The sequence below is a fragment of the Lolium perenne genome, chromosome 4, assembly GCF_019359855.2.
Source record: "Lolium perenne isolate Kyuss_39 chromosome 4, Kyuss_2.0, whole genome shotgun sequence".
Classification (NCBI taxonomy): Eukaryota; Viridiplantae; Streptophyta; class Magnoliopsida; order Poales; family Poaceae; genus Lolium; species Lolium perenne.
The window spans coordinates 144,922,903-144,948,325 of NC_067247.2; the positions used below are offsets into that span (position 1 = coordinate 144,922,903).

The 25,423-nt window shown below is 42.7% G+C and overlaps 1 protein-coding gene across 2 annotated transcripts; it reads left to right on the plus strand.

Moving 5' to 3' along the window:
- The first annotated feature begins 20,079 nt into the window (after nucleotides 1–20,079).
- Nucleotides 20,080–24,236, plus strand: LOC127294130 (MEIOTIC F-BOX protein MOF). 2 transcript variants are annotated; one of them, XM_051323885.2, is made up of 5 exons: nucleotides 20,080–21,084; nucleotides 21,154–21,367; nucleotides 22,535–22,696; nucleotides 22,792–22,984; nucleotides 24,040–24,236. In XM_051323885.2, the coding sequence occupies exons 1-5, from the start codon at nucleotides 20,456–20,458 to the stop codon at nucleotides 24,063–24,065; spliced, it is 1,224 nt and encodes a 407-aa protein (XP_051179845.1). In that variant the 5' UTR covers nucleotides 20,080–20,455; the 3' UTR covers nucleotides 24,066–24,236. The 2 variants fall into 2 exon arrangements, with proteins under 2 accessions (XP_051179845.1, XP_051179844.1); XM_051323884.2 differs by having other exon boundaries at nucleotides 20,080–21,367.
- The last annotated feature ends 1,187 nt before the right edge of the window (nucleotides 24,237–25,423 follow it).

Sequence of the window (25,423 nt, forward strand, 5' to 3'; positions counted from 1 at the left end):
GACCATGAGATCATGTAAATCACTTATACCGGAAAGGTACTTTGATTACATCAAACGCCACTGCGTAAATGGGTGGTTATAAAGGTGGGATTAAGTATCCGGAAAGTATGAGTTGAGGCATATGGATCAACAGTGGGATTTGTCCATCCCGATGATGGATAGATATACTCTGGGCCCTCTCGGTGGAATGTCGTCTAATGTCTTGCAAGCATATGAATAAGTTCATAAGAGACCACATACCACGGTACGAGTAAAGAGTACTTGTCAGGAGACGAGTTTGAACAAGGTATAGAGTGATACCGAAGATCAAACCTCGGACAAGTAAAATATCGCGTGACAAAGGGAATTGGTATCGTATGTGAATGGTTCATTCGATCACTAAAGTCATCGTTGAATATGTGGGAGCCATTATGGATCTCCAGATCCCGCTATTGGTTATTGGTCGGAGTGAGTACTCAACCATGTCCACATAGTTCACGAACCGTAGGGTGACACACTTAAAGTTGGATGTTGAAATGGTAGAACTTGAATATGGAATGGAGTTCGAATATTTGTTTGGAGTCCCGGATGAGATCCCGGACATCACGAGGAGTTCCGGAATGGTCCGGAGAATAAGATTCATATATAGGAAGTCATATTCCAAGTTTGGAAATGATCCGGTGCATTTATGGCAGGTTCTAGAAGGTTCTAGAAAAGTCCGGAAGAAATCACCATGGAAAGTAGAGTCCCGGAGGGACTCCACCATGTATGACCAGCCAACCCTAAAGGGGAGGAGTCCAAGGTGGACTCCCCTAGGGTGGCCGGCCAACCCACCTCAAGGAAAGGTGGGAGTCCCACCTTGGGTAGGACTCCCTCCTTGAGTAGGTTTCCCACATATGGGAGGTTTTAGTGTTGGGGTCTTATTCGAAGACTTGGACTAGAACTCTTGGGGCTTCCACCTATATAATGAGGGGCATAGGAGAGGGGGCTGACCACTTCAAGCCTCAGCCTTGGCCGCACCCCTTAGAGGGCCGGCGCCCAACCCCCTCTCTCCCCAAACCCTAGCGGTCTCTCTCCTCCACCACATCCCGCACGCTTAAGCGAAGCTCCGCCGGATTTCTCAACCACCACCGACACCACGCCGTCGTGCTGTCGGATTCAAGAGGAGCTACTACTTCCGCTGCCCGCTGGAACGGGGAGGTGGACGTCGTCTTCATCAACAACCGAACGTGTGACCGAGTACGGAGGTGCTGCCCGTTCGTGGCGCCGGAAGCGATCGTGATCAAGATCTTCTACGCGCTTTTGCAAGCGGCAAGTGAACGTCTACCGCAGCAACAAGAGCCTACTCTTGTAGGCTTTGGAATCTCTTCAAGGGTGAGAATCGATAAACCCCCTCGTTGCTACCGTCTTCTAGATTGCATCTTGGCTTGGATTGCGTGTTCGCGGTAGGAAATTTTTTGTTTTCTATGCTACGTTATCCTACAGTGGTATCAGAGCCGTGTCTATGCATAGATGGTTGCACGAGTAGAACACAATGGTTTTGTGGGCGTTGATGCTCTTGTTATCTTTAGTTTGAGTACTTTGCATCTTTGTGGCATAGTGGGATGAAGCGGCCCGGACTAACTTTACATGACCGCGTTCATGAGACTTGTTCCTCGTTCGACATGCAACTTGTATTGCATAAGAGGCTTTGCGGGTGTCTGTCTCTCCTACTATAGTGAAGATTCAACTTACTCTTCTATTGACAACACTAGTATCACCATTGTGGTTCATGTTCGTAGGTAGATTAGATCTTACTCGAGAACCCTAAACCACGTAAAATATGCAAACCAAATTAGAGACGTCTAACTTGTTTTTGCAGGGTTTGGTGATGTGATATGGCCATTATATGATGATGAATATGTATGAGATGATCATTATTGTATTGTGGCAACCGGCAGGAGCCTTATGGTTGTCTTTAATTTTCATGTTGAGTAGTATTTCAAAGTAGTTGTAATAGTTGCTACATGAGGTGAACAACCATGAAGACGGCGCCATGAACCTTGACGCTACGCCGACGATGATGGAGATCATGCCCTTTGATGATGGAGATCATGTCCGTGCTTTGGAGATGAAGATCGAAGGCGCAAAGACAAAAGGGCCATATCATATCACATATGAACTGCATGTGATGTTAATCCTTTTATGCATCTTATTTTGCTTAGAACGCGACGGTAGCATTATAAGATGATCCCTCACATTAATATCAAGATTATAAAGTGTTCTCCCCTCGTATGCACCGTTGTAACAGTTCGTTGTTTCAAAGCATCTCGTGATAATCGGATGTGATAGATTCAACGATTCACATACAACGGGTGTAAGCCATGTTGCACACGCAGAATACTTGGGTTTGCTTGACGAGCCTAGCATGTACAGACATGGCCTCGGGACAATGGAAACCGAAAGGTTGAACACGAGTCATATGGATGATATGATCAACATGTTGATGTTCACCATTGAAGCTACATCATCTCACGTGATGATCGTTTTTTGGTGTAGTGAATTTGGATCGTGTACCACTTAACAACTATGAGGGATGTTGTATTAAGTGAGAGTTCATTAGTAATTAGATTAAAACATGAACTAATTATCATAAACATAGTCTGAGTAGTATTTTGAATTAATTTGTAGAATAGGCATCCGTTTACTACTATGCGTTAGTCTTGTAATTGAGATAGAAATACTGTTAAATCTGACAAATAACTTTACGGACTGGTGCCGTATTGTTAATGAATCAAGAAATGATTAAGTCCTATTGCAAACTTTTAGTAAACCTCACATTGCTGATTCAAGGAGCTATGGTTTCAATTAGTACCTAAAGTTATCTTGTCTCCGTGAAACTTGAAGTTCAAATCTGTTTGAAAAGTAAGGAGCTGAAAATTTAGTTTTCAGAAATAATCAAGGTATGAGATATATGTGATATCTAAGACCTTATTGCAAGATGATAGAATATAATTTGGTGAGACTACATGAACTCATAAGTTTTATGGGAATGTACGAAGGTTGAAGACGCAAGGCGTCACAATCCTCCAACTATTGGGGCACTAACGATATTCGCATATCCATGAAGTGACCTCCTTAATATGCACCGTTACTAAAACTCGTCGTTTCGAAGCATCACGTGATGATCGGGTGTGACAGATTCTACGTGTGCATACAACGGGTGCAAGCTAGATTTGCACATGCAAATACCAAGGTTAAAACTTTACGAGCCTAGCATGTACAGACATGGTCTCGGAAAGTTGTCATGATATGATGGATAAAATTATGAGTGAAATTGTTCATCATATTACAAAGTTACTAATAGTGAAATCTGGAACACTTGTCATATGATGATCAACTTCAAAGTAAGAACCTCAAGGTTATTGGTATTTGACCAACAAACCTAGAAGTTATTAATGTTGAAGTGTTTTTCTGAATAATGAGGAAAGCTAAAAGAGAAACTGCAAAAGATATTTTGGCAAAAAGAAAAGAAAAGACTAGAAAGTCTAGCTCAGGTGTATATAAATGATATACATGTTATGGTTGTATTCCTAGTTAAGTCACACAATGAAATTCTTGGATATTAGTACCATATTGGTTGGTATGAAGTGTCATACAAAACAACGCAATACAAGAATACAATGGCCTAAGTGACTGACAAGGAATATGATAGGAATGCACGTCTGGAACAAAATAAAATGTTATTATGTTCGTCGTTGGCATTCTATCTAGCCCTTAGAATTTATAATAAAGAACTTAATAATTGTCATTTTGCTCTGGTCAAATGAAAACAATGAGTTGTTCAAATTATGACATTACTCCATGTACGATGGATAAGTTATTATAAATCTTAATGGTGAAACACACATACATAAAACTGACGCTAAAATGCCATAAGGCAAATGATTTGAATTCCACTTATTTGTGGAACCGCCATTTAGGTCATGTTAGAAAGGAACGCATGAAGGAACTCCATGCAAATGGATTTTTGGAGTCATTTGATTTTTGAATCATTTGGCGCTTGCAAATCTTTTCTAAAGAGAATGATTAAAATACCGTTCATAGGCCAAGAATTGAACGGACAACAAACTTAGTTGAAAAATACATAATGATGTATATGGTTCACTGAGCATAGTTGTGTGCGGGAGATTCTTCTACTTCATGAAAACTTTCAACAATGAATTGAGTATATATATGTGGATATATTCGATAAGGAAGAAGTTTGAAACATTTGAATGGATTCAAATAAATTTCAGCATGAAGTGGAAATCATCGTAATAGAAAAGTCAAATATCTATGATTGGATCATGGTGGAAATATTTGAATTACGAGTTTTAGCGAACATCTAAGAGAGTTATGAAATTGTTCTACAACTCACATTTCTTGGAGTGTCATAATGATGATATAGTATCCGAGATATGTATCCAAACCTTGTTGGATCAATGATGAGATAAAATATTGATGCCATTATATTTTTATGGATTATGCTTTAGTGACTACCACTTTTACACTGAATAGAGCATCATCATGATCCGTTGAAATGACACCATACAAGTTATGGTATGGGTATAAACCCTAAAAGTCTTTTCTTTAAATTTTGGTCTAAAGAGTTTACAACCAAAATCGGATGAATGTCTTTGTCGGTTATCCCAGAGATTTAATTGGGAATTCTTCCCACGAGACAAAGACAAAAGTGTTTGTCAATGTTTCTTATTTCCGAGAAATTGTTTCTAGTGAAGTATTTGAGTGGGAGGACAATATAATTTGATAAGGTTTATGAAAACCTGAGCATAATGATCAGAATAGCGCAGCATCGGAATTGGTTTCGGAAGCGGCCACAACGATCATGGCTCCCATGACTACAAAGTGTTTTAGCCATGGAGATCAAAGTACATATTGAACCTTGTAGGTATGTATTACTTTGTGATCAAATAAATGATTTGTGGACAAAGGATTGATTGTTAACAATGATAAACCAACTACAAACAAAGAAGTTATGATGGGCCCTGACTCCGTTAAAATGGCTATACGCCATGAAATCCAAGATAGATAAATACTTTTTGAAAGTAAATGGATCTATAAAATTGATGGACTTGGATGGAATATCCTTAAAGAAGCTCGACTTGTCGAAAAATTGTTTACGACAAAGTTCAAAGAGTTGACTACGATAAGATTAGATCTTCCGTAGCAATGCTTATAGTCTATGTGGATTATTCTAGTAATCACTACATATTTCTTTTATGAGATATGCTAGTAGGATGGCAAAATACATTACTTATCAGAAGTATGTATTAAAAGGTGTATACAAGATACAACCAAGAGTTTTGCTGGTCCGTGGAATACTAGATATGTATACAAACTTCAATTTGATGAAGTAAGTATAGCGGAGTTTGAATCTTCACTGGATGAAATAGTCAAAGAGTTTTTGATTTCATCAGAGACGATGAAGAGGCTTGCATTTGCAAGAAATTAAGTGGGAGCGCTAAGACATATTTATAATACTTTATGTAGATAACATATAGTTGGTTATAAATGATGTAATTATATACTTGATTAAAAAGGTTTCATTGAGAAATTAACTTCAATGAAAAGATATGGACTGAAACAAATTTAGTGTCAAGATCTATGAAGATAGATTGAAACACAAAATAAGTTTAAGTCAAAGTACATAGAATGAATATTGAAATAGTTCAATATAGAAATATTCTTGTCATGTGAAGTTTTAACAAGACTTGAGTGTATCTGACACTCAATGAGTAAAAACACATGAGTGATTATAGATCACGAATAATATGTACACAATCAGATATCATGTGCTATAAAGTGTTATGAGCATATACCAGAATGATTCATATGATGATCATTGGACGACAGTAAGAATATCCTTGAGTACTTTAGAAGAACTAAGGATATGTATATATATATTTTTGTATGAAGAAATGACAAACAAATCGCTGTAAGGTGTTACACCGATATTGGTTTTGTCACATATAAAATATAATTTCAATCTCAAATTAGACTAAGTGTTGTTTTAAAAGGTAGCACAATGAGCTAGAAGTTGTCTATGCTAGATTTAGAAGAGTTCTAAATATTGTGACGGATTCTACAAAAGAAGGCAGAGTATATCATTGTTTTGACAATGACAAAGGATGTTGAGTCAAGAGGTTCTTTGAGAACTTGGTGTAGTTCCGACAGAGTCAGAACTTTGAAGCTATATTGTGTGTGACAATATTAGTGACATATTTCAGACCGCGGAATTAAGGTTCCACCAGAAGACCAAATACATTTAATGCCGACTCATTTGGAAACGAGTGATGCGTTGAGACGCAAATGAATTACAAAATACATACGTTTCTGAGCGTGTCAGATCCGTTGACTAAAACCTCTCCCGTGAGCAAAACATGATAAAGCACCAGAAGGCCAAGGTGTTATATCTTTACAAATGTAAACTAGATTATTGACTCTAGTGCAAGTGGGAGACTGAAGGAGATATGCCCTAGAGGCAATAATAAAAGTGGTTATTATTTATATCTCTATGTTTATGATAAATGTTTATATATCATGCTATAATTGTATTAACCGAAACATTAGTACATGTGTGATATGTAGACAACAAAGAAAGTCCCTAGTATGCCTCTTAACTAGCTTGTTGATTAATGGATGATTAGTTTCATAATCATGAACATTGGATGTTATTAATAACAAGGTTATATCATTATATGAATGATGTAATGGACACACCCAATTAAGCGTAGCATAAGATCTCGTCATTAAGTTATTTGCTATTAGCTTTCGATACATAGTTACCTAGTCCTTATGACCATGAGATCATGTAAATCACTTATACCGGAAAGGTACTTTGATTACATCAAACGCCACTGCGTAAATGGGTGGTTATAAAGGTGGGATTAAGTATCCGGAAAGTATGAGTTGAGGCATATGGATCAACAGTGGGATTTGTCCATCCCGATGACGGATAGATATACTCTGGGCCCTCTCGGTGGAATGTCGTCTAATGTCTTGCAAGCATATGAATAAGTTCATAAGAGACCACATACCACGGTACGAGTAAAGAGTACTTGTCAGGAGACGAGTTTGAACAAGGTATAGAGTGATACCGAAGATCAAACCTCGGACAAGTAAAATATCGCGTGACAAAGGGAATTGGTATCGTATGTGAATGGTTCATTCGATCACTAAAGTCATCGTTGAATATGTGGGAGCCATTATGGATCTCCAGATCCCGCTATTGGTTATTGGTCGGAGTGAGTACTCAACCATGTCCACATAGTTCACGAACCGTAGGGTGACACACTTAAAGTTGGATGTTGAAATGGTAGAACTTGAATATGGAATGGAGTTCGAATATTTGTTTGGAGTCCCGGATGAGATCCCGGACATCACGAGGAGTTCCGGAATGGTCCGGAGAATAAGATTCATATATAGGAAGTCATATTCCAAGTTTGGAAATGATCCGGTGCATTTATGGCAGGTTCTAGAAGGTTCTAGAAAAGTCCGGAAGAAATCACCATGGAAAGTAGAGTCCCGGAGGGACTCCACCATGTATGACCAGCCAACCCTAAAGGGGAGGAGTCCAAGGTGGACTCCCCTAGGGTGGCCGGCCAACCCACCTCAAGGAAAGGTGGGAGTCCCACCTTGGGTAGGACTCCCTCCTTGAGTAGGTTTCCCACATATGGGAGGTTTTAGTGTTGGGGTCTTATTCGAAGACTTGGACTAGAACTCTTGGGGCTTCCACCTATATAATGAGGGGCATAGGAGAGGGGGCTGACCACTTCAAGCCTCAGCCTTGGCCGCACCCCTTAGAGGGCCGGCGCCCAACCCCCTCTCACCCTAGCGGTCTCTCTCCTCCACCACATCCCGCACGCTTAAGCGAAGCTCCGCCGGATTTCTCCACCACCACCGACACCACGCCATCGTGCTGTCGGATTCAAGAGGAGCTACTACTTCCGCTGCCCGCTGGAACGGGGAGGTGGACGTCGTCTTCATCAACAACCGAACGTGTGACCGAGTACGGAGGTGCTGCCCGTTCGTGGCGCCGGAAGCGATCGTGATCAAGATCTTCTACGCGCTTTTGCAAGCGGCAAGTGAACGTCTACCGCAGCAACAAGAGCCTACTCTTGTAGGCTTTGGAATCTCTTCAAGGGTGAGAATCGATAAACCCCCTCGTTGCTACCGTCTTCTAGATTGCATCTTGGCTTGGATTGCGTGTTCGCGGTAGGAAATTTTTTGTTTTCTATGCTACGTTATCCTACACATAAGTGAGACTAGTGCAACTACTCCTCATCCTCGACATCGATCGGGACGTAGTCGTCGGGTCCTGCCTCCAGGAACTCGTAGTCCTCCTCCTCGGTGTTCTCGTCCTCCTCAAAGTCGTTGTCGTCGCTCAGGAAGGCGTCTCCTCCCTGAATGTCGATGCCTCCGTTGTCATCCTCCAGCTCACGAATCTGATCCTCCTGGGCCTTGACAGTGGCCTCGAGTGACGCTATCTTGGCGCGAAGGCTCCGAATCGTAGCGTCCTTCTTGGCACGCTGCTGACGAAGGCTCTTGCGGTCATTGTTGAGTAGCTTGATCGCCTCACCCTGCTCGGTGATGTGAGCATGGGTCTGGTTCGCGTAAGCGCGAGTGGCATCGAGGTCCCTCTGAGTCTGGTAGAGCATGAAGTCCAGGTGCTCAGCATGGTGCCTCAACTCCGGGTGCGGCTGCAGCTCCATGGGCACTCCCGCAGCATCACGCCTCACAAGGTGGGCATAGCGCGACGCAAGGATGCGCACCATGTTCTGTCCATAGAGGCGCGCAAGTGCCTCCTGAAGGCCACGTGCGAGTCCGTCGAGCCAGTTGCTCAAGGAGAAGAGGATCCTCTCCGAGGTGGGAGGCTCCATCTTGCCCCTCAAGTCGGCAGTGATCACCCACTGCAACTCTCCTCCGGGCGTGTCGTCCAGCTGAACCCCGTGGAACTCGGGGTGTGGGCGCCCAAGGAAGTCAGAGACGGCGTTGAGGTCGTGCTCGAAGATCAAGCTCCCTCCGTTCCCAAGCTGATAAAACTTGGTGTTGATGGGTTCATTCGGCTCCATCTGAAAGAGAATTGGATGAGTAAGTTAGAGAGTGCAAAGTGTGGCAAAATTTTAAGTTGATTCAAATAAGATAGAGCATGATTCATCAAATTTTGGCAAAGTCTCAAAGACAAGAGTGTAGTAAATTTTCACAAATATTTTCTTTCATTTGATTTCAAAGTTAAGTTTTTCAGAACGCCCATTCTAACTAAGGTCTTCTAAGGTCAAACAATGGCTCTGATACCAACTTGTCAACACCCGGATTTTTAAGTCCGGATGCCTATTATGTCATACATCGCAATCCCAGGAATATTGTTGTTGCGAGGCATAATAGTTAAGTATCACAGTCATCATTCATTACAAACCATAAGTCTTACAAATTTGGAATCACATGATCCATATTACACGAATAGTTGATCTATTGATCAACGAACAAACACAAGTTCATAGTTCATAGCGGAAGCGTAAGATACAAGGACTCTCTAGTCCACAGGCCAACGCTTGACGTCGGAAGACTCCTAGTTGTCGTAGGCGTCCTGCTGGTCATCGCCTTGTTTATCTTCATAATCTGGCCATTTGAATAGCCAGGGACAAAGCCGTGAGTACTTTAAGTACTCGCAAACTAATACTAATGTAAGTGCTAGACATTCTAGTATGGTTTGCTAAGCTCTAGTTTATTTGCATAAAGCTAGTTTTAGTTCACAATATTTGAGAAAAGCTTATTCAAGTGCTAACTAACTCAAGTGGGAACATTAGTGTCATTCCCACCATTCGAGTGGTGATTTCAAATCAATTCACCACAAGTCATTTCACCATCATTTTTCAACATCATTTTCAAAGATATGACATCAGAAACTGTATGGCCTTTCCAATCGTTCGTAACCGTGGACGCAGCTATTCAAATAGGTTTACACTCTGCAGAGGTTGCACACTTGTGCCACAACATTTGATTTCATCCGTCGGGATTACCCCGAATCATCGTAACACAGTACGCGGATCATCAACCATAACCTTTCACTTACAAATCCTAGTATGAGCACCTCTCCCCATGAGCTTGGCCTCCCAGTGAAGACCAACTGTCAACCTGGGAACTGCACAGGGCTTGGCCGTACAATTCACCTCAATTTCACATCATTTCTCAACAACGGAGGCAGCCTCAAGCGTAACCCCTATGACGTGTGTTCAGAGGGAACCCATACTAAGATGCATAAACTTCCAGTTAAGCCCTACCCATAATCAGGTATTGTGGGGGTACTTAATAATTGGAAAGGTATCGCATTCAAACCAACATCATGTTTATCAAAAATCACCATCTTCTCTTGGTCATATTCACCTTCAAAAAATCATTCAATGGAATGCTTCATCATTCCAAGGTTTCAAATTCATTTCAATTCACATTGTTCCCATCTAGAGTAGTCAAGTTTTATTTCATTAGCACTAGCTCTAAATCATGAGGGGTGCTATCTTGCTTTGCTTGATTGAGTCTACTTCACTACTCTAGTAACCAACCTTTATTTTGACCAAAGTTAACTATAAAAGTAACTCTTGGAAAACAACAAGTAAAACTTGTAAAGTATAAACTTGGGATAGGCTTAAGTAAGAAAAGGTAAGATTCATGGTGCCTTACCCCAAGGGGGCTTTGCATTTTGCAAGAATATTAGCTTGCCTTGGTAGTTCTCAAACTGTTCTTCCTCCTCCTCTTGGTAGCAACCTTCTTCTTCGGTGTACTCTCCGGTGCTAGCATCTAAATTTGAATATGAGTATAATTACTCACTAATTCAATGGCTATTCCATATATCACATATAAACACACAAACTATTCTATACACACAATAATTTAACTAGGGTGCATGGGTTGTGTTACTTGAGGAGAATTTACTTCTTTGTATTTAATATGTAAATGATAGTTTCCATAGGGTTCTTGAGAAATAATTTCCTCTCATTGAAATCTTCTTAAGATTTAGTTTCTCAAACAATCATGTATGAACTTATATTGACCTAAGTCAAATGTTCATCATCATCATTTGAGAAGATGATTTAAATGGGGTAGATCACCCCATATCATTTAATAACACTACATATGATTTAAATCTCAAGTAATTCATATAAGAGAGTTTGGACTAGGGGTCCAAACATCACATGAATTCATATGAGACCAAGTTTAAATGAAGTATAAGACTCCACATAATTTACTTTAATAGTTTTGGACAATATCAACTAGTTAAACTAGCCATATTATCCATCAATTAAACTAGGGCATGATCATGCAAGGTGACCACACCATTTTATTGCATAATCAATTAGTGTAAGTCAAATGTGAGCTATTAGAGTTGGAATTAACTTAATATCTATTTTGGTTGATTTTTAATAATTATTTGAATAGGGAAAAGTCCCTGCCTTATTCTTTTTATCAAATTAATTCTACAATGAATCTGGTCATGGGACCAGTGGCATTTGGTATATAATTTCCTTAGCTTTCCAACAACATAAAATTCATTGAATTTGGTTTAGCCAATTTGAATCTATTGATTTTCAAAGTGGAGGCAGTATTGACATTCATTTGGAATTAATTAAACTCGATTTGAATTAAAAGGGCCGGCGGGAAAGCTAGGTGGGCCGAAAGGTTTAAAAACAGCCCAAGGCCAGCCCAGCCACGGTCCAGAGACGCGCGGGCTGCCTGACAGCAGGGGCCACCCGTCAGTGGGTTTTAAACCCGAAACGGTATGGGTGAGTATGATGCGTTGGATTAGATCAAAGATCTACGGCCGTGGTTCATCGTCGTCTCCGACGAGAACCCGACGCTCTGGCGGCGGCAGTAGGGGGTCGGAGGGCTTACGGCGGCTCTAGCAAGGGATGGCAGTGTGCTCGGGGTAGATGTGGACGACGGCGAAGCTCCAGGTACAGGTGGCGTCGCCTGAGGTGGTCTGGTTCGCCGGCGATTGTTGCAGAGCTTCTGCGGCGGCGAGCTCTCGATTGGCCTTGCTCCGGTGTGAATCGAGAGAGTGGTGAGGTGGTTGAGAGGCAGTGAGAGGTGGGAAGTGAGATGGTGTGCTTAGATCATCCAGGGGAGGTCTCCTTTTATAGCAGCGCAAGTGTGCTGCGGGGCAGGGTGGTGGTCGACCCTGGCGCGGCGATTCCGGCGAGCTAGAGAGCTAGTCGAGGTGGTGGCAGTGTTCTACGTGTCCAGGCGATGCTATTGGCGGCGATAGCTTGGTCGGGCAGGGCTTGGTTGGGTCGCGTTGCTTCCAGGCAGGTCGCGGCAGTGGCGGGATCTTCTTCTCCGTCCACGGCGGCGGCGGTCCAGGGTCTGGTCGAGCGAGTGTCTGGCGGCGTCTAGGTGGCGTGGTGATGCTCAACGGCTGGTAAACGGGGCCAGGGCAAGCGTGAGGTGGTGGCGCGAGAGGTGCCCAGAGCGCGTCCATGCACGTGCATGCGCGATGTCGTCGGCATGGCGAGCGCGTTCTGGGCGCGCTGTCTCCAGCCAGTGTCATCGTCGAGCTCGACCGTGGCGGTGCTAGGGAGGTGCGTTGGCGAGCTGTGGCGCGGTGGCCAGGGCAGAGAAGCAAGGGAGAGAGGGGAGAGCGTCGGGTTGGGCGACATGGCCGGCATGGCCATGTCTAGCCTTACTCTCTCTCTCCCTAGTGTGCTATTTGGCATTGAATGGGATTAAGGGGACCAGGGGACAATGTAGAATAGATTTGGGGTAGATTAGGTGGAGTAGATCACTATTTGCAATAGTGGCAAATAGTGCCATACTTGAAATTTGTGAAAATTGTCTAAATTTGGTTTAATTCAAATGGTTGACCATTTTGATTTGGGTGTGTTTAGATAAGTTGTATTTGACCAGAGATGATTAGAGGTGGTGGTGGAATTGTGGAATTCAAGAATTTGCAAAATTTGCTAAGTTGGAGATTGTTACATATGTTAAAAAGTTGAAACTTTGGATGAGCATAGCTCTTGATCAAGAAGGCTTTTGGCATGGTGATCTTTACAAAAGTTGTTCACCTTGATGTTGACTTTGAAATGGTGCAAAGAGTTAGCAAGATTTAGTTTGAAAAAATTGAATTGTGATGGCTCAAAGTAGTGATCAGACTATAATTGTCAATTTTGACCATTATCATATGTGAGCAAGATTTGTGTTTGAAATTCATTTGAATTGTGATTCTTTGATTCCAAAAGTTGTAATAAGTGTTTAGTAACATTATGCAACTAATGGTGAAGAACAAAATGGTCTAGGGTCAAAATTTATAAAAATGCCATAGAGCATATGTGAGGGTTTTTAGGGTTTTTCATTTAATGGATTTTCTTCCTCTTTGATTTATTTGGTTGGTGATCTTCATATGATCACATTAGGGTTTTAGAGTATAGCACAAAGAAATAATAACACTCATCAGGGCATATCACTCAAATGCACAAGTCCTATGCATGGCACTATATGCAATTTAAAAAGTTTTTGTTGGTTTGAAATTTTGCTCTCTGGAATTCTCTAACTTTCTTTTTATTGAAATTTGGGATGTTACATTGGCGCGCCCCCCTTGCTGGCCGCGCCGGCCTGTGGGGTGCCACCCTGGGGTGCCCCACTGATCATCCCCAGGTGCTCCCAGGTGCATTTTCGAAAAATAGGACCAACGATATAATTTTTGTGAATTTTTGAAAACTTTGAAAAATGCACATTTCTGGGCATTAAGTTTATTATTACTGGCCAGGAATTTTTTTGAAATCTCTAATCAACTAGGGAACTTTGCAAATCAAAAGTGCTACAGCAAATAAAACAAGTGGAGGAAGAAAGAGATGTTGTTTACCTCCTCTATGCATATAAAAAGTATTTGTTAACAAGGTTGATCAAGTCTTGCCACCAAATAAATTTTACATAGCATATGAAGAAATAAACCTAAAATCAATCATGTTACCTTGAATTGTATTGATATGGATCCAATCATAAGACTTTGATATCCTTCTTTAGGCTCATATATAGGACAATCAATAGTTCCAATTTTGATAGTTCTCACATTAGAAATAGTATTGACTCCACATACTTTATCAATCCTCTTGGGGAAATAGACGGTATGCTCCTTATCATCAACGTTGAAAGTAACCTTTCCTTTATTGCAATCAATAACAGCCCATGCGGTGTTAAGAAAAGGTCTCCCAAGAATAATAGACATATTATCATCTTCAGGCATTTCCAACACAACAAAATCAGTTAATATCAAGCAGTTATTAGTAATTTGAACAGGAACATCCCCACATATACCAACAGGAATAGCAGTAGATTTATCAGCCATTTGCAAAGATATATCAGTAGGTATCAACTTATCTAAATAAAGTCTCTTATAAAGAGAAAAAGACATAACACTAACACCGGCTCCCAAGTCACATAGAGCAGTTTTAACATAATTATTCTTAATAGAACAAGGAATAGTAGGTATACCTGGGTCGCCCAACTTCTTTGGAACTTTGCCATTGAAAGAGTAATTAGCAAGCATAGTGGAAATCTCCTCATTGGGGATTTTCCTTTTGTTAGTAACAATATCTTTCATATACTTTGAATAAGGAGGCAATTTAATAGCATCAGTCAAAGGGATTTGCAAGAATAAAGGTTTCATCCAATCACAAAATTTATTATAGTGTTCTTCTTCCTTTGATTTTAGTTTCTTAGCAGGAAAAGTCATTTGCTTTTGCACCCAAGGTTCTCTTTCATTACCATGTTTCTTAGCAATAAAATCTTCTTTAGTATACTTTTTATTTTTATCATGCTTTTCAGGTTCATCTTCAACCTCTTCTTTATGAGAAGCATTATTCTTATTATTATCATTACCATTATCATGTTCATTACCACTTTTAGTTTCAGCATCGGAAATAGAAATACTATTAGGATCATTAACAGGTTCAGAGGATTCTACAACATTTTTATGTTTTTTCTTCTTTTTCTTCTTAGAAGGAGCACTAGGTTCAATTCGTTGAGAATCTTGTTCAATTCTCTTGGGATGCCCTTCAGTGTATAGAGGATCCTGGGTAGAGACACCACCTCTAGTTGTTACTTCATAAGCATGTTTCTCTTTAGGATTATTTTTTAACAAGTCATTTTGCACTTTAGTGAGTTGATCAATTTGAGTTTGAACCATTTGAAAATGTTTAACAAGCATCTTAACATCATTGGAGGTTCTCTCCACAATATCATGCAAATTGCTAATAGCTTGAGAATTTTCCATTAGATGATTCTCTACTCTCATATTAAAATTTTCTTGCTTAACAATATAATTATCAAACTTATCTAAGCATTGAGCAGGAGGTTTCGAATATGGAATATCTTCCCTAGTAAAGCGTTGAAGGGAGTTCACCTCAATCATGGATGAAGGGGGAATTATCTCACATATATCTTCTATGGGAGGTAGATTCTTCACGTCTTCGGATTTAATACCTTTCTCCTTGAGAGACTTCTTGGCTTCCCTCATATCTTCATCATTCAATTTAATTAAACCCCTCTTCTTCAATATTGGCGTTGGAGTAGGTTCAGGTGTATTCCAATCATCATGATTCCGGCTTATTTTAGCCAATAATTCCTCAGCTTCGTCTGGAGTTCTTTTCCTGAAAACACAACCAGCACAACTATCCAAATATGCTCTAGACTCAATGGTTAGTCCACTATAAAATTATCAAGTAGATCATTCTTTTCTAAATCATGTCCTGGTCGAGCTCTGATAAGAGAACAAAATCTTGCCCACGCCTCAGGCAATTTCTCTTCATCAACCTGGTCAAATCTATAAATTTTCTGTAAAGCAATATGTTGAGCGCTAGCAGGAAAGTACTTTCGAAAGAAAACATCACGCAGCTCAGTTGGACTTTTAATAGAACCAGGAGGCAAATTATTATACCAAGTTTTAGCATCATCCTTTAATGAGAAAGGAAAAATTTTAGCGACAAAGTAAGTACGCATCTTGATATCATCAGAAAACAAGCTACTCATAGAAGAAAGTTCAATCATGTGTTCTACAACACTTTATTTTTCAGTACCACAAAAGGGTGTTTTCTCTACAATAGCTATATGAGATAGATCAAGAGAAAAATCATAATCTTTATCCTTAATGCATATAGGAGATGTGGCAAATTCAGGATCAGGAGATAACTTATGTCTAACAGTATATTGTGTGAGAAACTTTTTAATTTTTCTTGCATCAGCAGTAGCATTGCATCTATTAATAAAATCATCATTAAGCTCCACATAATCCTCATCAGGATCATCACTAGAATAATAAAGTTCAGGTGAATTAACAGGTGTAGTACCATTTTCATTAGGAGTTTCAGTATTTTCAATTTGTCTAGACCTAGCAATTGTAGCATCTAGAAAGGATCCCAATGAACCACTATCATCAAGCACAGCAGAAACATTATCAATATTATGAGAATTTTCAGATTCAGCAGAAGTACCAGCAAATGAAGCTTGCGGCGGTGAAACAAGTTGACTTATCACAGATGGTGAATCAAGAGTAGCAGAGGTACTCAGAGTTGTACCTTTTCTTGTAGTGGATGGTAATATGGCGACTTTAGGATCGCGAGTTTTACCCATGATGGAGAATTTGCAGCGAACAATATCAATCCAAGTGAACTTCCAAATAAAGCTATGCTCCCCGGCAACGGCGCCAGAAAACAGTCTTGATAACCCACAAGTATAGGGGATCGCAGCAGTCTTCGAGGGAAGTAAAACCCAAATTTATTGATTCGACACAAGGGGAGGTAAAGAATACTTATAAGCCTTAACAACTGAGTTGTCAATTCAGCTGCACCTGGAAAAGCACTAGTAACAGGGGTGATGTGAAAGTAGCAGTAATATGAGAGCAATAGTAAAAGTAACACAACAGCGATAAAGAATACGTAGGCAATGGCACCAGAAAATAGTTGATACTACTTCCAATGACATATAGAATGAGTATATAATGATGAGAGATGGACCGGGGTTCCCAGCGATCTACACTAGTGGTAACTCTCCAATAACAAGTGACAAGTGTTGGGTGAACAAATTACAGTTGGGCAATTGATAGGATTGATAAAGCATTAAGAAAGAACATCAATTCATTAATCATGTAGGCATGTTTTCCATATATAGTCGTACGTGCTCGCAATGAGAAACTTGCACAACATCTTTTGTCCTACCAGCCGGTGGCAGCCGGGCCTCAAGGGAATCTACTGGATATTAAGGTACTCCTTTTAATAGAGCACCGGAGCAAAGCATTAACACTTGGTGAAAACATGTGATCCTCACATCACCGCCATCCCCTCCGGTTGTCCCGATTTCTGTCACTTCGGGGCCTTTGGTTCCGGACAGTGACATGTGCATACAACTTGTAGATACAATCTAAGCAATAAGTATAGAGGTTAAATCTAAGATCATGCCACTCGGGCCCTAGTGACAAGCATTAAGCATAACAAGATTGCAGCAACAATAACTTCACAAACTTTATAGATAGACTAATCATAATGTATCATCCATCGGATCCCAACAAACACAACACCGATTACATCAGATGGATCTCAATCATGTAAGGCAGCTCATGAGATCATTGTATTGAAGTACATGGGATAGAGAGTACCAACTAGCTACTGCTAGAACCTGTAGTCCATGGGGGAACTACTCACGGAGCATGATGGAGGCGATGGCGTTGATGGAGATGGCTTCCGGGGGCACTTCCCCGTCCCGGCAGGGCGCCGGAACAGAGAGTTCTTTCCCCCGAATTGGAGTTTCGCGATGGCGGCGGCGCCCCTAGAGTCTTTCTGGAGTTTCGTCAATTGGTATCGCGTTTTTAGGTCGAAAGGGCTTAAATAGGCGAAGAGGCGGCGCAGGAGGGGCGACAGGGTGGCCCCACACCAGGCCGGCGCGGCCAGGGTGTAGCCCGCGCGGCCCACATGTGTGGTGGCCCCCTGGCTCTCCTCCGACTCCCCTTCGGTGTTCTGGAGCCTTCCGGGAAAAATAAGATCTTTGGCGTTGATTTCGTCCAATTCCGAGAATATTGCCCGAACAGCCTTTCTGGAACCAAAAACAGCAGAAAAACAGGAACTGGCACTGTGGCATCTTGTTAATAGGTTAGTTCCGGAAAACACATAAAAACATTATAAAGTGCGAGCAAAACATGTAAGTATTATCATAAAACAAGCATGGAACATCAGAAATTATGGATACGTTGAAGACGTATCACATGGCGAGGAAGCCACCGGCGGGAGCGGCGGGGATCTTATCAACGCCCTGCCCGACGCTATCCTGCAGGTCGTGCTGTCGTTGCTGCCCTCGGACGACACACAGATGTCAAACCTAGAGTTTGAACTCTGGTAGTCTTAGGGTAGAATCACCCTCCTAACCACCCAACATCACGTTGGTTCTCGATCTTCTGATTACTCTACTCTTATTTGTGTGATGGGACAACAAGGTGGTCAGGGTACATGTTCGCGAGTCACAAAAATATCTCTTTTTCAGAATATAAATTTTCGAAAGATAAATTCAATGCTAAAAATAAGACTTTTCAGAAGATGATTTCTTTCTCTTTTATATAGATCACAAAAAATATCGGTTCCTCGCGAAATTAGACGAACACACTTATACTGTGAAGATGTATATGTAGATTTTTTTGTCAATTTTTTTTAACATTTCGAAATATAATATTTTGACGGAGGAAGATACGCACCTAGAAGCTGAATTGAATTTCCGGTACAAAAGGTTAACTTAGTACCAAATCTCCGATATTTATTATGGATCTTCTAACTTCGCACTAAACAACTCGAATATGGGGAATTTCATGCCTTGAAAAGTGCAAGGATTCTCATTGAAACATTTTGGAGAATTTGCATTTAGGCATCTCCAACGGGCGAAAAATGCGTCTGGTACCACCTCCAACGGGGCGACGCAATCTGGCCCAAATATGTGTCTCGTATGCGTCTCTGCGGATGCTGCGCGGACGCGCAAAGTGTCCACTCGCGTTGTTTCGTCTGGCCCGCCTGGCAATAACCCAACGTCGATGCGTCTTCTCCGCCAGTACTGGCGCCGAGACGTCGGTTCGGCAGTCTGCGGCCGCGTAATGGCGATGCCTCGTGTGGCGCGCGGCCATCGCCTACCTCTGTGCATGATGTAATGGCGATGCCACGCGTGCCGCGGCCGTTGCCCTGCCTCCGATCTATTAAAACAGGGGCGCGAGCATCTCATCTCCTCTCCACAAAACTCTAGCCGCCGCACGACCTCCACCGTAGCGCCGCTGCCGCTCAGACTCCGCCGGAGCCACCATGAGCAGCGTCGGCCGCGGCCAGGCTGCCGCGCCTCCACCTCCACCTCCCACTCCACCTCCCCCGGCCCCGACGAGGAGTTCGACTTCGACGACAGCACTGACCTCCTCGACCCGGTCAGGGACGCCGCGACCCTGGCTGAAGCGGAGAAGGAAGCAGAGGAGGAGCGGACGGCCAATGCGGCGGTCGACGCCGAGCTGGAACAGCGTAGGGTGGCGGCCGCCGCTGCCGCAGAGGACTCCGACTCTGACATATCATGGTCTTCCGATGACCCTGATACGCCTACCCCGGAGGAGAGGGCGGCGGAGCAGAGAGCTATAGTCGAGTCCTTCGAGATGCTCAAGGACGACGCCGCCAACGCGAGGCTGCAGCAGTGCTTGCAAGAGGACGCGGCGGCGCACCGAGCCCTAGCGGCCGCACGTGAGGCGATGGAGAAGCAGGCGAGGGAGCGACGCAACGACGGGGCCGGCCCATCAGGCAACAAGTAGTCTAGGTTCTAGAACTACTTTTTATAGTTTCTATGCTATCACTATTATATTTGCTTTTAAATATGTTGCAAATCTAAAAATGGGTCACCCCGATGAAAGCACACATAAATGTAAACGGACGCGCGGACAAAAATATGTCCGAGTGACGAGGCAAACGGACACTCGCGTTCGAAATGCGTCGTCACATTGGAGATGGCCTGAATCACCGATAAATTATTAAATTTCATGTGAACTGTCAAGTAGGGCAACGAGCGTTGGCATTTCTATGACCGATTTCGCTTGAAAAGTGCGCCGCCAACACGTTACCCTCGTCTTCCTCCCAAATCCAGTCGCCACCGCCTCTGCTAGTACGCCTGCACGCCGTTCGCCAGAGTTGCCTTCTCCGCTGCACGTTCCACTATCTCTACCCTCGTCCACGGTGACGACCGCCCCCCCAAGTCTTCGTAACCACCTCCTCGTCCTCCTCTTGAGCGGCCGTCGGCGCCTCCGCCGTTCCACCCCCCGGCCATAAAGCCGAACGGCCCCCCAAACACTGACGCCCACCGCGTGTTCGACTGAATGCTGGCCGAAGCTTGGTAACAGTTGATTTGTTGCTCAGTGTTTACCAACGGCCACCACCTGTTCGACGGAATGCCAAAGAGGTGCAAGCACGGCGAGGAAACGACCAATGGGAGCGGCGAGGACCGCATCAGCGCCCTGCCTGACGCTATCCTCCACGTCGTGTTGTCCTCTCTGCCCTCCGACGAGACGGTGCGGACGTGCGTGCTCTCTCGGCGCTGGCGCCACCTCTGGAAGTCCACGCCCGCCCTACGCATCACCCGTGGCGGTGGCTGGAGGTTCATGGAGTGGAGAGCCTGGACGGTGAACAACTTCGTCAACCAGCTGCTGCTGCTCCGCGACCGAGTTCCTCTAGACGAGTGTGAGATCAGCATCTCCCAGGAGTTCCTCAACGAAGACGAGGACGAGCTGTTCCGGTTCGTCCATACATGGATTCGGCACGCCGTGTCACTTTGCAAAGCTCGGGTTCTTAAGGTCCGCATCCGTACTGAGAGCTACCGTCTGCCTCTTGTCAACCTGCCTTTCAGCTCACAGTTCTTGACGAGGGTGGAGCTCACCGATGTGATTTTACGGTCCCGCTCTCTAGATTTCTCAAACTGCCCTGCGTTGGAGGATCTGAGGATGCGCTCGTGCAGAATTTATGCCCACAGGATCATATCCCAATCGTTAAGATGTTTAAGCATCACTAGATGCGATTTCAGGTCGAAAGCTCGCACTTGTGTTTCTACCCCATGCATTGTTTTCTTCAAGCTCAAAGACATTGATGGCAGGACTCCTTTGCTTGAGAGCATGCCGTCGTTGGTGACAGCGTTCGTCAGGCTTGACTACTCGTGTAGCGATACGTGCATACATAAAGCTTATGGTGATTGTGGTGATGACATATGCTTTGGTCAATCTGATGGCAGTGCTGGCAGAAATAGGTCTGTGCTTCTCCAAGGCTTGTCAGGGGCCACAAACTTACAGTTGACATGTGACCCTGAAGTGGTATGCTTTTTTGCTCTTCTGCCCTAAATCTTAGTCTCCTAGTGTTGCTTTTTTGTTTGCTGTGTACCTTGTTGTATGATCGTATCATCATCGACCTAAAGAAAAGAACAAACTAATATAGCCATATTAAATAAATTCCTTGTAATAAGGAGTTTAGCATTGTCATCATGTAGTCATTGGGTAATTACAATGAGGTACAGCAGCATTACTTGTTTGTCCAAACGTAGCACCTCCGGTTTAACCTTTTGAGCTAAGCAAGGGTGAAAGCGCAAACAAGGTGCTACATGATTACCTCTCTGATGCGTGGCTCGCTTTGAGGGAAATATTGGCTTAGGTTGTTACAGATATAACTAAATTATTAGGACTCACTTTATGAATCTCATTGTGTACAGCCTTAATATGTTAGTTTTAAGTAACAATTCGGTATCAATAATGAATTTGACCATACTATGACTAATAGGTGTTTTGATCTTGAAGTCTGTATGATGGGACATACTCTTCCAAACTGTAACTTTTGAAATTATACAATTTTAATTAACTAGCGAGTTATGTTAGTTAGGCCCAACGGTTTGATCAACCTATGCAGGAGTCACTCTGCACCCACATGTCCAGACAGACGGGCTAATTAGGAATCAAATTATTTTGGTAGATAGTGGTAATCATGTTAGAAAAGATACCAGTTTATTTAGGACGTTAAAGATATAGTTAGTTACAAAAGTTGATAGACCATTTTTAGGCATACTGTAAGCCTTCCTTATAGAAGGGACACCATGTACTCCATTAATAGTTAAGCAATAAAAAATCCAAGTTCTAAGCCTCAGAGCCACTCTACACTGTCAGGGAAGAACACCGTCCTCGGGTAGGCAAGCGTCAGTGTCCTATGCTTGGTCTTCAGGCCCTTACCGGCCCATGGTCATATCATAGTTCTACAGAAGTTTGTCATATCATAGTTGTACAGAAGTTTTTGTGGTATCTCTAATTCAAATATATTTCGTAGATCAGAATTCAAGAAAAATATGTTACATCTTATGAATATCTTCTGGTCTTCTCCATTTTAGAATATTTAATTAATACCTAGGAAGTCCATACTTTCAGTGTTATTGCGTATATGATCTAGTATTTTTATTTTGGGACTTCAATTATTCTTACCACCTGTGGTTGGTCCAGTTTATTTTCAGAAAGGATTCTAAAAAGTGCCCTACATTTACCATGCTAAAGACATTGGTACTCAATGATTGGTGTGTAGCTGCTGACTTACGTGTATTAGTTCGCCTTCTCCAGCACACACCAGTTCTGGAGAATCTTACTCTCCAACTTCAACCTCGTGAGGTATATGTTTATCTAAGTACTGCTTTTATATTGTTGAAGTCACCGCATGTTGTTGATTTACCTTGTATAAAATCTTTTGTTTGCTACATACACAGGAATCTGTAGTTGAAACAGATGAAAGCTATAACCTAGCTGAACAGCTGTTGTTACTGAAGCATCTAAAGGTAGTTGAAATCAAATGTTATAAGGAAGATGAGGTGGTTCACAAAATTGTATCAATCCTGAGTACCTTTGGAGTACATCCTGAGCAAATTGACATTGAACAAAATTTCTTTCAGGCTCCAGAAAGTAAGTTTAACATTATCACCCTTCATGATTCATTGATTCTCATATTTGTGTTGACTGCACTATCTAAAAGCCAGAACAATGAAAAACTATCATGTAACTTAGACAAAGTAGTTTAGATAATCATTTTAGCTTAGAGATTTAAAAGTAGACATTCCACACATTCGTTCAAAAAGCTCTTACTATGGTTATCAAGGTGTTGCCTTGGTGTCCATCTGCCCTAGACAGAAATTGGGGAACATACTCTTGAGATTTGGAGTCTGAAGAACGAAAATGGCGGTGTCAGAGCCAGGGATGGGCAGGTCTGGTGGTGTTCCATGTGCCGATGGTGGCTGGCACTTGGTAGTGACGACCCTGTTGCCTCCCAGCACTCTGGCAAGCATCCTGTGTTCCTGCCGCACTCTTACTTCTGCCTTTGCTTATCTTCCCTGATTTACCATGGTGTCATCTACATTAGTGATCCTTAGCAGGCTATTCATACTGGCCTCTTCTTAGCATAGGGTTAGATGGCATCCAACAGCAGGCCTGGCGGTTGCCTCATTCCCCTGGACAAGAGTAATTATGCGCTTCTTGAATACTGAAGTACTCTTAGACTGGTCGAGTGGGCCCTTATAAAATTTGTCAAAGTGAGTGCTTAGTAGACCATACTAACAAAATCCCGCACCATTACAAGAGGGCTTTTTAGACAATATAGACGCTGTACTGTTAGTGTAAATTATAATTGTTGCATTTGATGCAAGAATTCTGTATAAAGTGGATCCTTGTTTAAAGGGATTAAGGATCCATTTGTCCTTCTTATAATGAATAATGAGACATCTTAACATGAGGCGGTCTTTTGCAGTTTTAAAGATCAGAAAATCATCAAATGGTAACCTCACAACACGGGCTATCAAACTATAAGCCAGTCTATCTGTCCAGTTACATTTTAACAACAACAGATCCTCCTAACTTTGGAATAATTGGATCAGGTTTCATGCTGGTCCAAGCATTGATGCATTTACAGCATTACAATCACTAATGCTCTCCCATACTCACTGTGTCATGTTATGTTTCTCCAGGCTGCAGTTTTGAGTTCTCAGATTAAGGTCCAAGCTGTGATGGATGATGGATCTACTACCTCTTATCATTTAGAATGTTGTTGCTGGAACCTGCAGCCATGGGTTTGCTGTGTTCTGCGTTTTTGGATTTTATGTATCAGTCCGGTTGTATCAGAAAGTGTATAAGCCGTAATGACTTTATGGATCCAGTTCGATGTTGCTCTGTGCACTTATGTGTGATGTTTTTATCTACAGAACCTTAGTCTTGCATCTAAACTGAATCACTTTGCTTGAAACACTTGTCGTACTTTTGGGGATGTGATGTCTTGTCTACTTGCCGTTACTATTATTGATGATTAAGGATTGTATTTGATAGAATGTAACAATAGATCGTGATTTTGCTTAGTCTGACTTGTTCATATGGTTGTATGTTTGGTACTTCCAGCAGGATGTAGCAGGCGAAGTACCAAAGGCTTTAGGGCATCTCCAACGGGGCGACGTATTTAATTGTCCGCGAGCGTTTGTTTGCGTCGCCCCGTGGACGCGAAAATGACTGTTTTTGTCCGCGCGTTCGTTTGCGTCTGGAGTGGCTCCAACGGGGCGACGCATTTTTTCTATTTGTTTTTTTTCTCTTCTTCATTTGGGAACATACTTCCAAACATTACATATTGGTAACATGGTTTTAAACTAATACATAACTTAGAACATGGTTTACATAAACTAATATATAGTTTGAACCATGGTTGATGCAAATTAAAACATTGGAAAACGATGAAAGCTAGTAGTGTTGGTTTTGTATGTTCGCTGCCAAGAAAGAACACTCTCAGGCACCAGGCACTCATAGTCACTCTCAGTCACCTAAACTGGAAAATCCAGCCGGTGATGATTGCCCTGTTGGTCCTTTCGGCGAAGAACATCCAGAAACCGCCGCTACTGGCTTTAATTTGCCCGTAGCCATATTCGCTGCAAAGAAAGAACACTCCAACAGTTTTAACTGTCGGTGTCCGAGCCAGACTCGCCGGTGTGGTAGTGCCTGCGGCAGACTGTGTCGCCGAACACCTTGACGATCATCTCGCCGTCCCCCTCGTAGAGGAAGGTGAGCTGGCAGCCGGGCTCGAGCGCGAGGTCGCGGGCGAACTTGTCCCACCCGTGTGCAGATACATCTTGCCCTGCCCGTCGAACAAGACCTGCAGAAGTTGCAGCTGGCCTTCCGTAGCTGCAACTGGGGCGGCTCTACGCCATCGATGAACTCGGCGAACTTGTATGGGAGCCGCTTGATGCCGAATGGGTCGTCGTCGATGCGGAGGAGGAACTCGAAGTAGCGCTACTCCTGCGAAGACGAGGAGGGCGCAAGCGACGGCGACCGTGGGGCCGTAGCTGCTCCACCACGGCGGCCCCTGCCCTG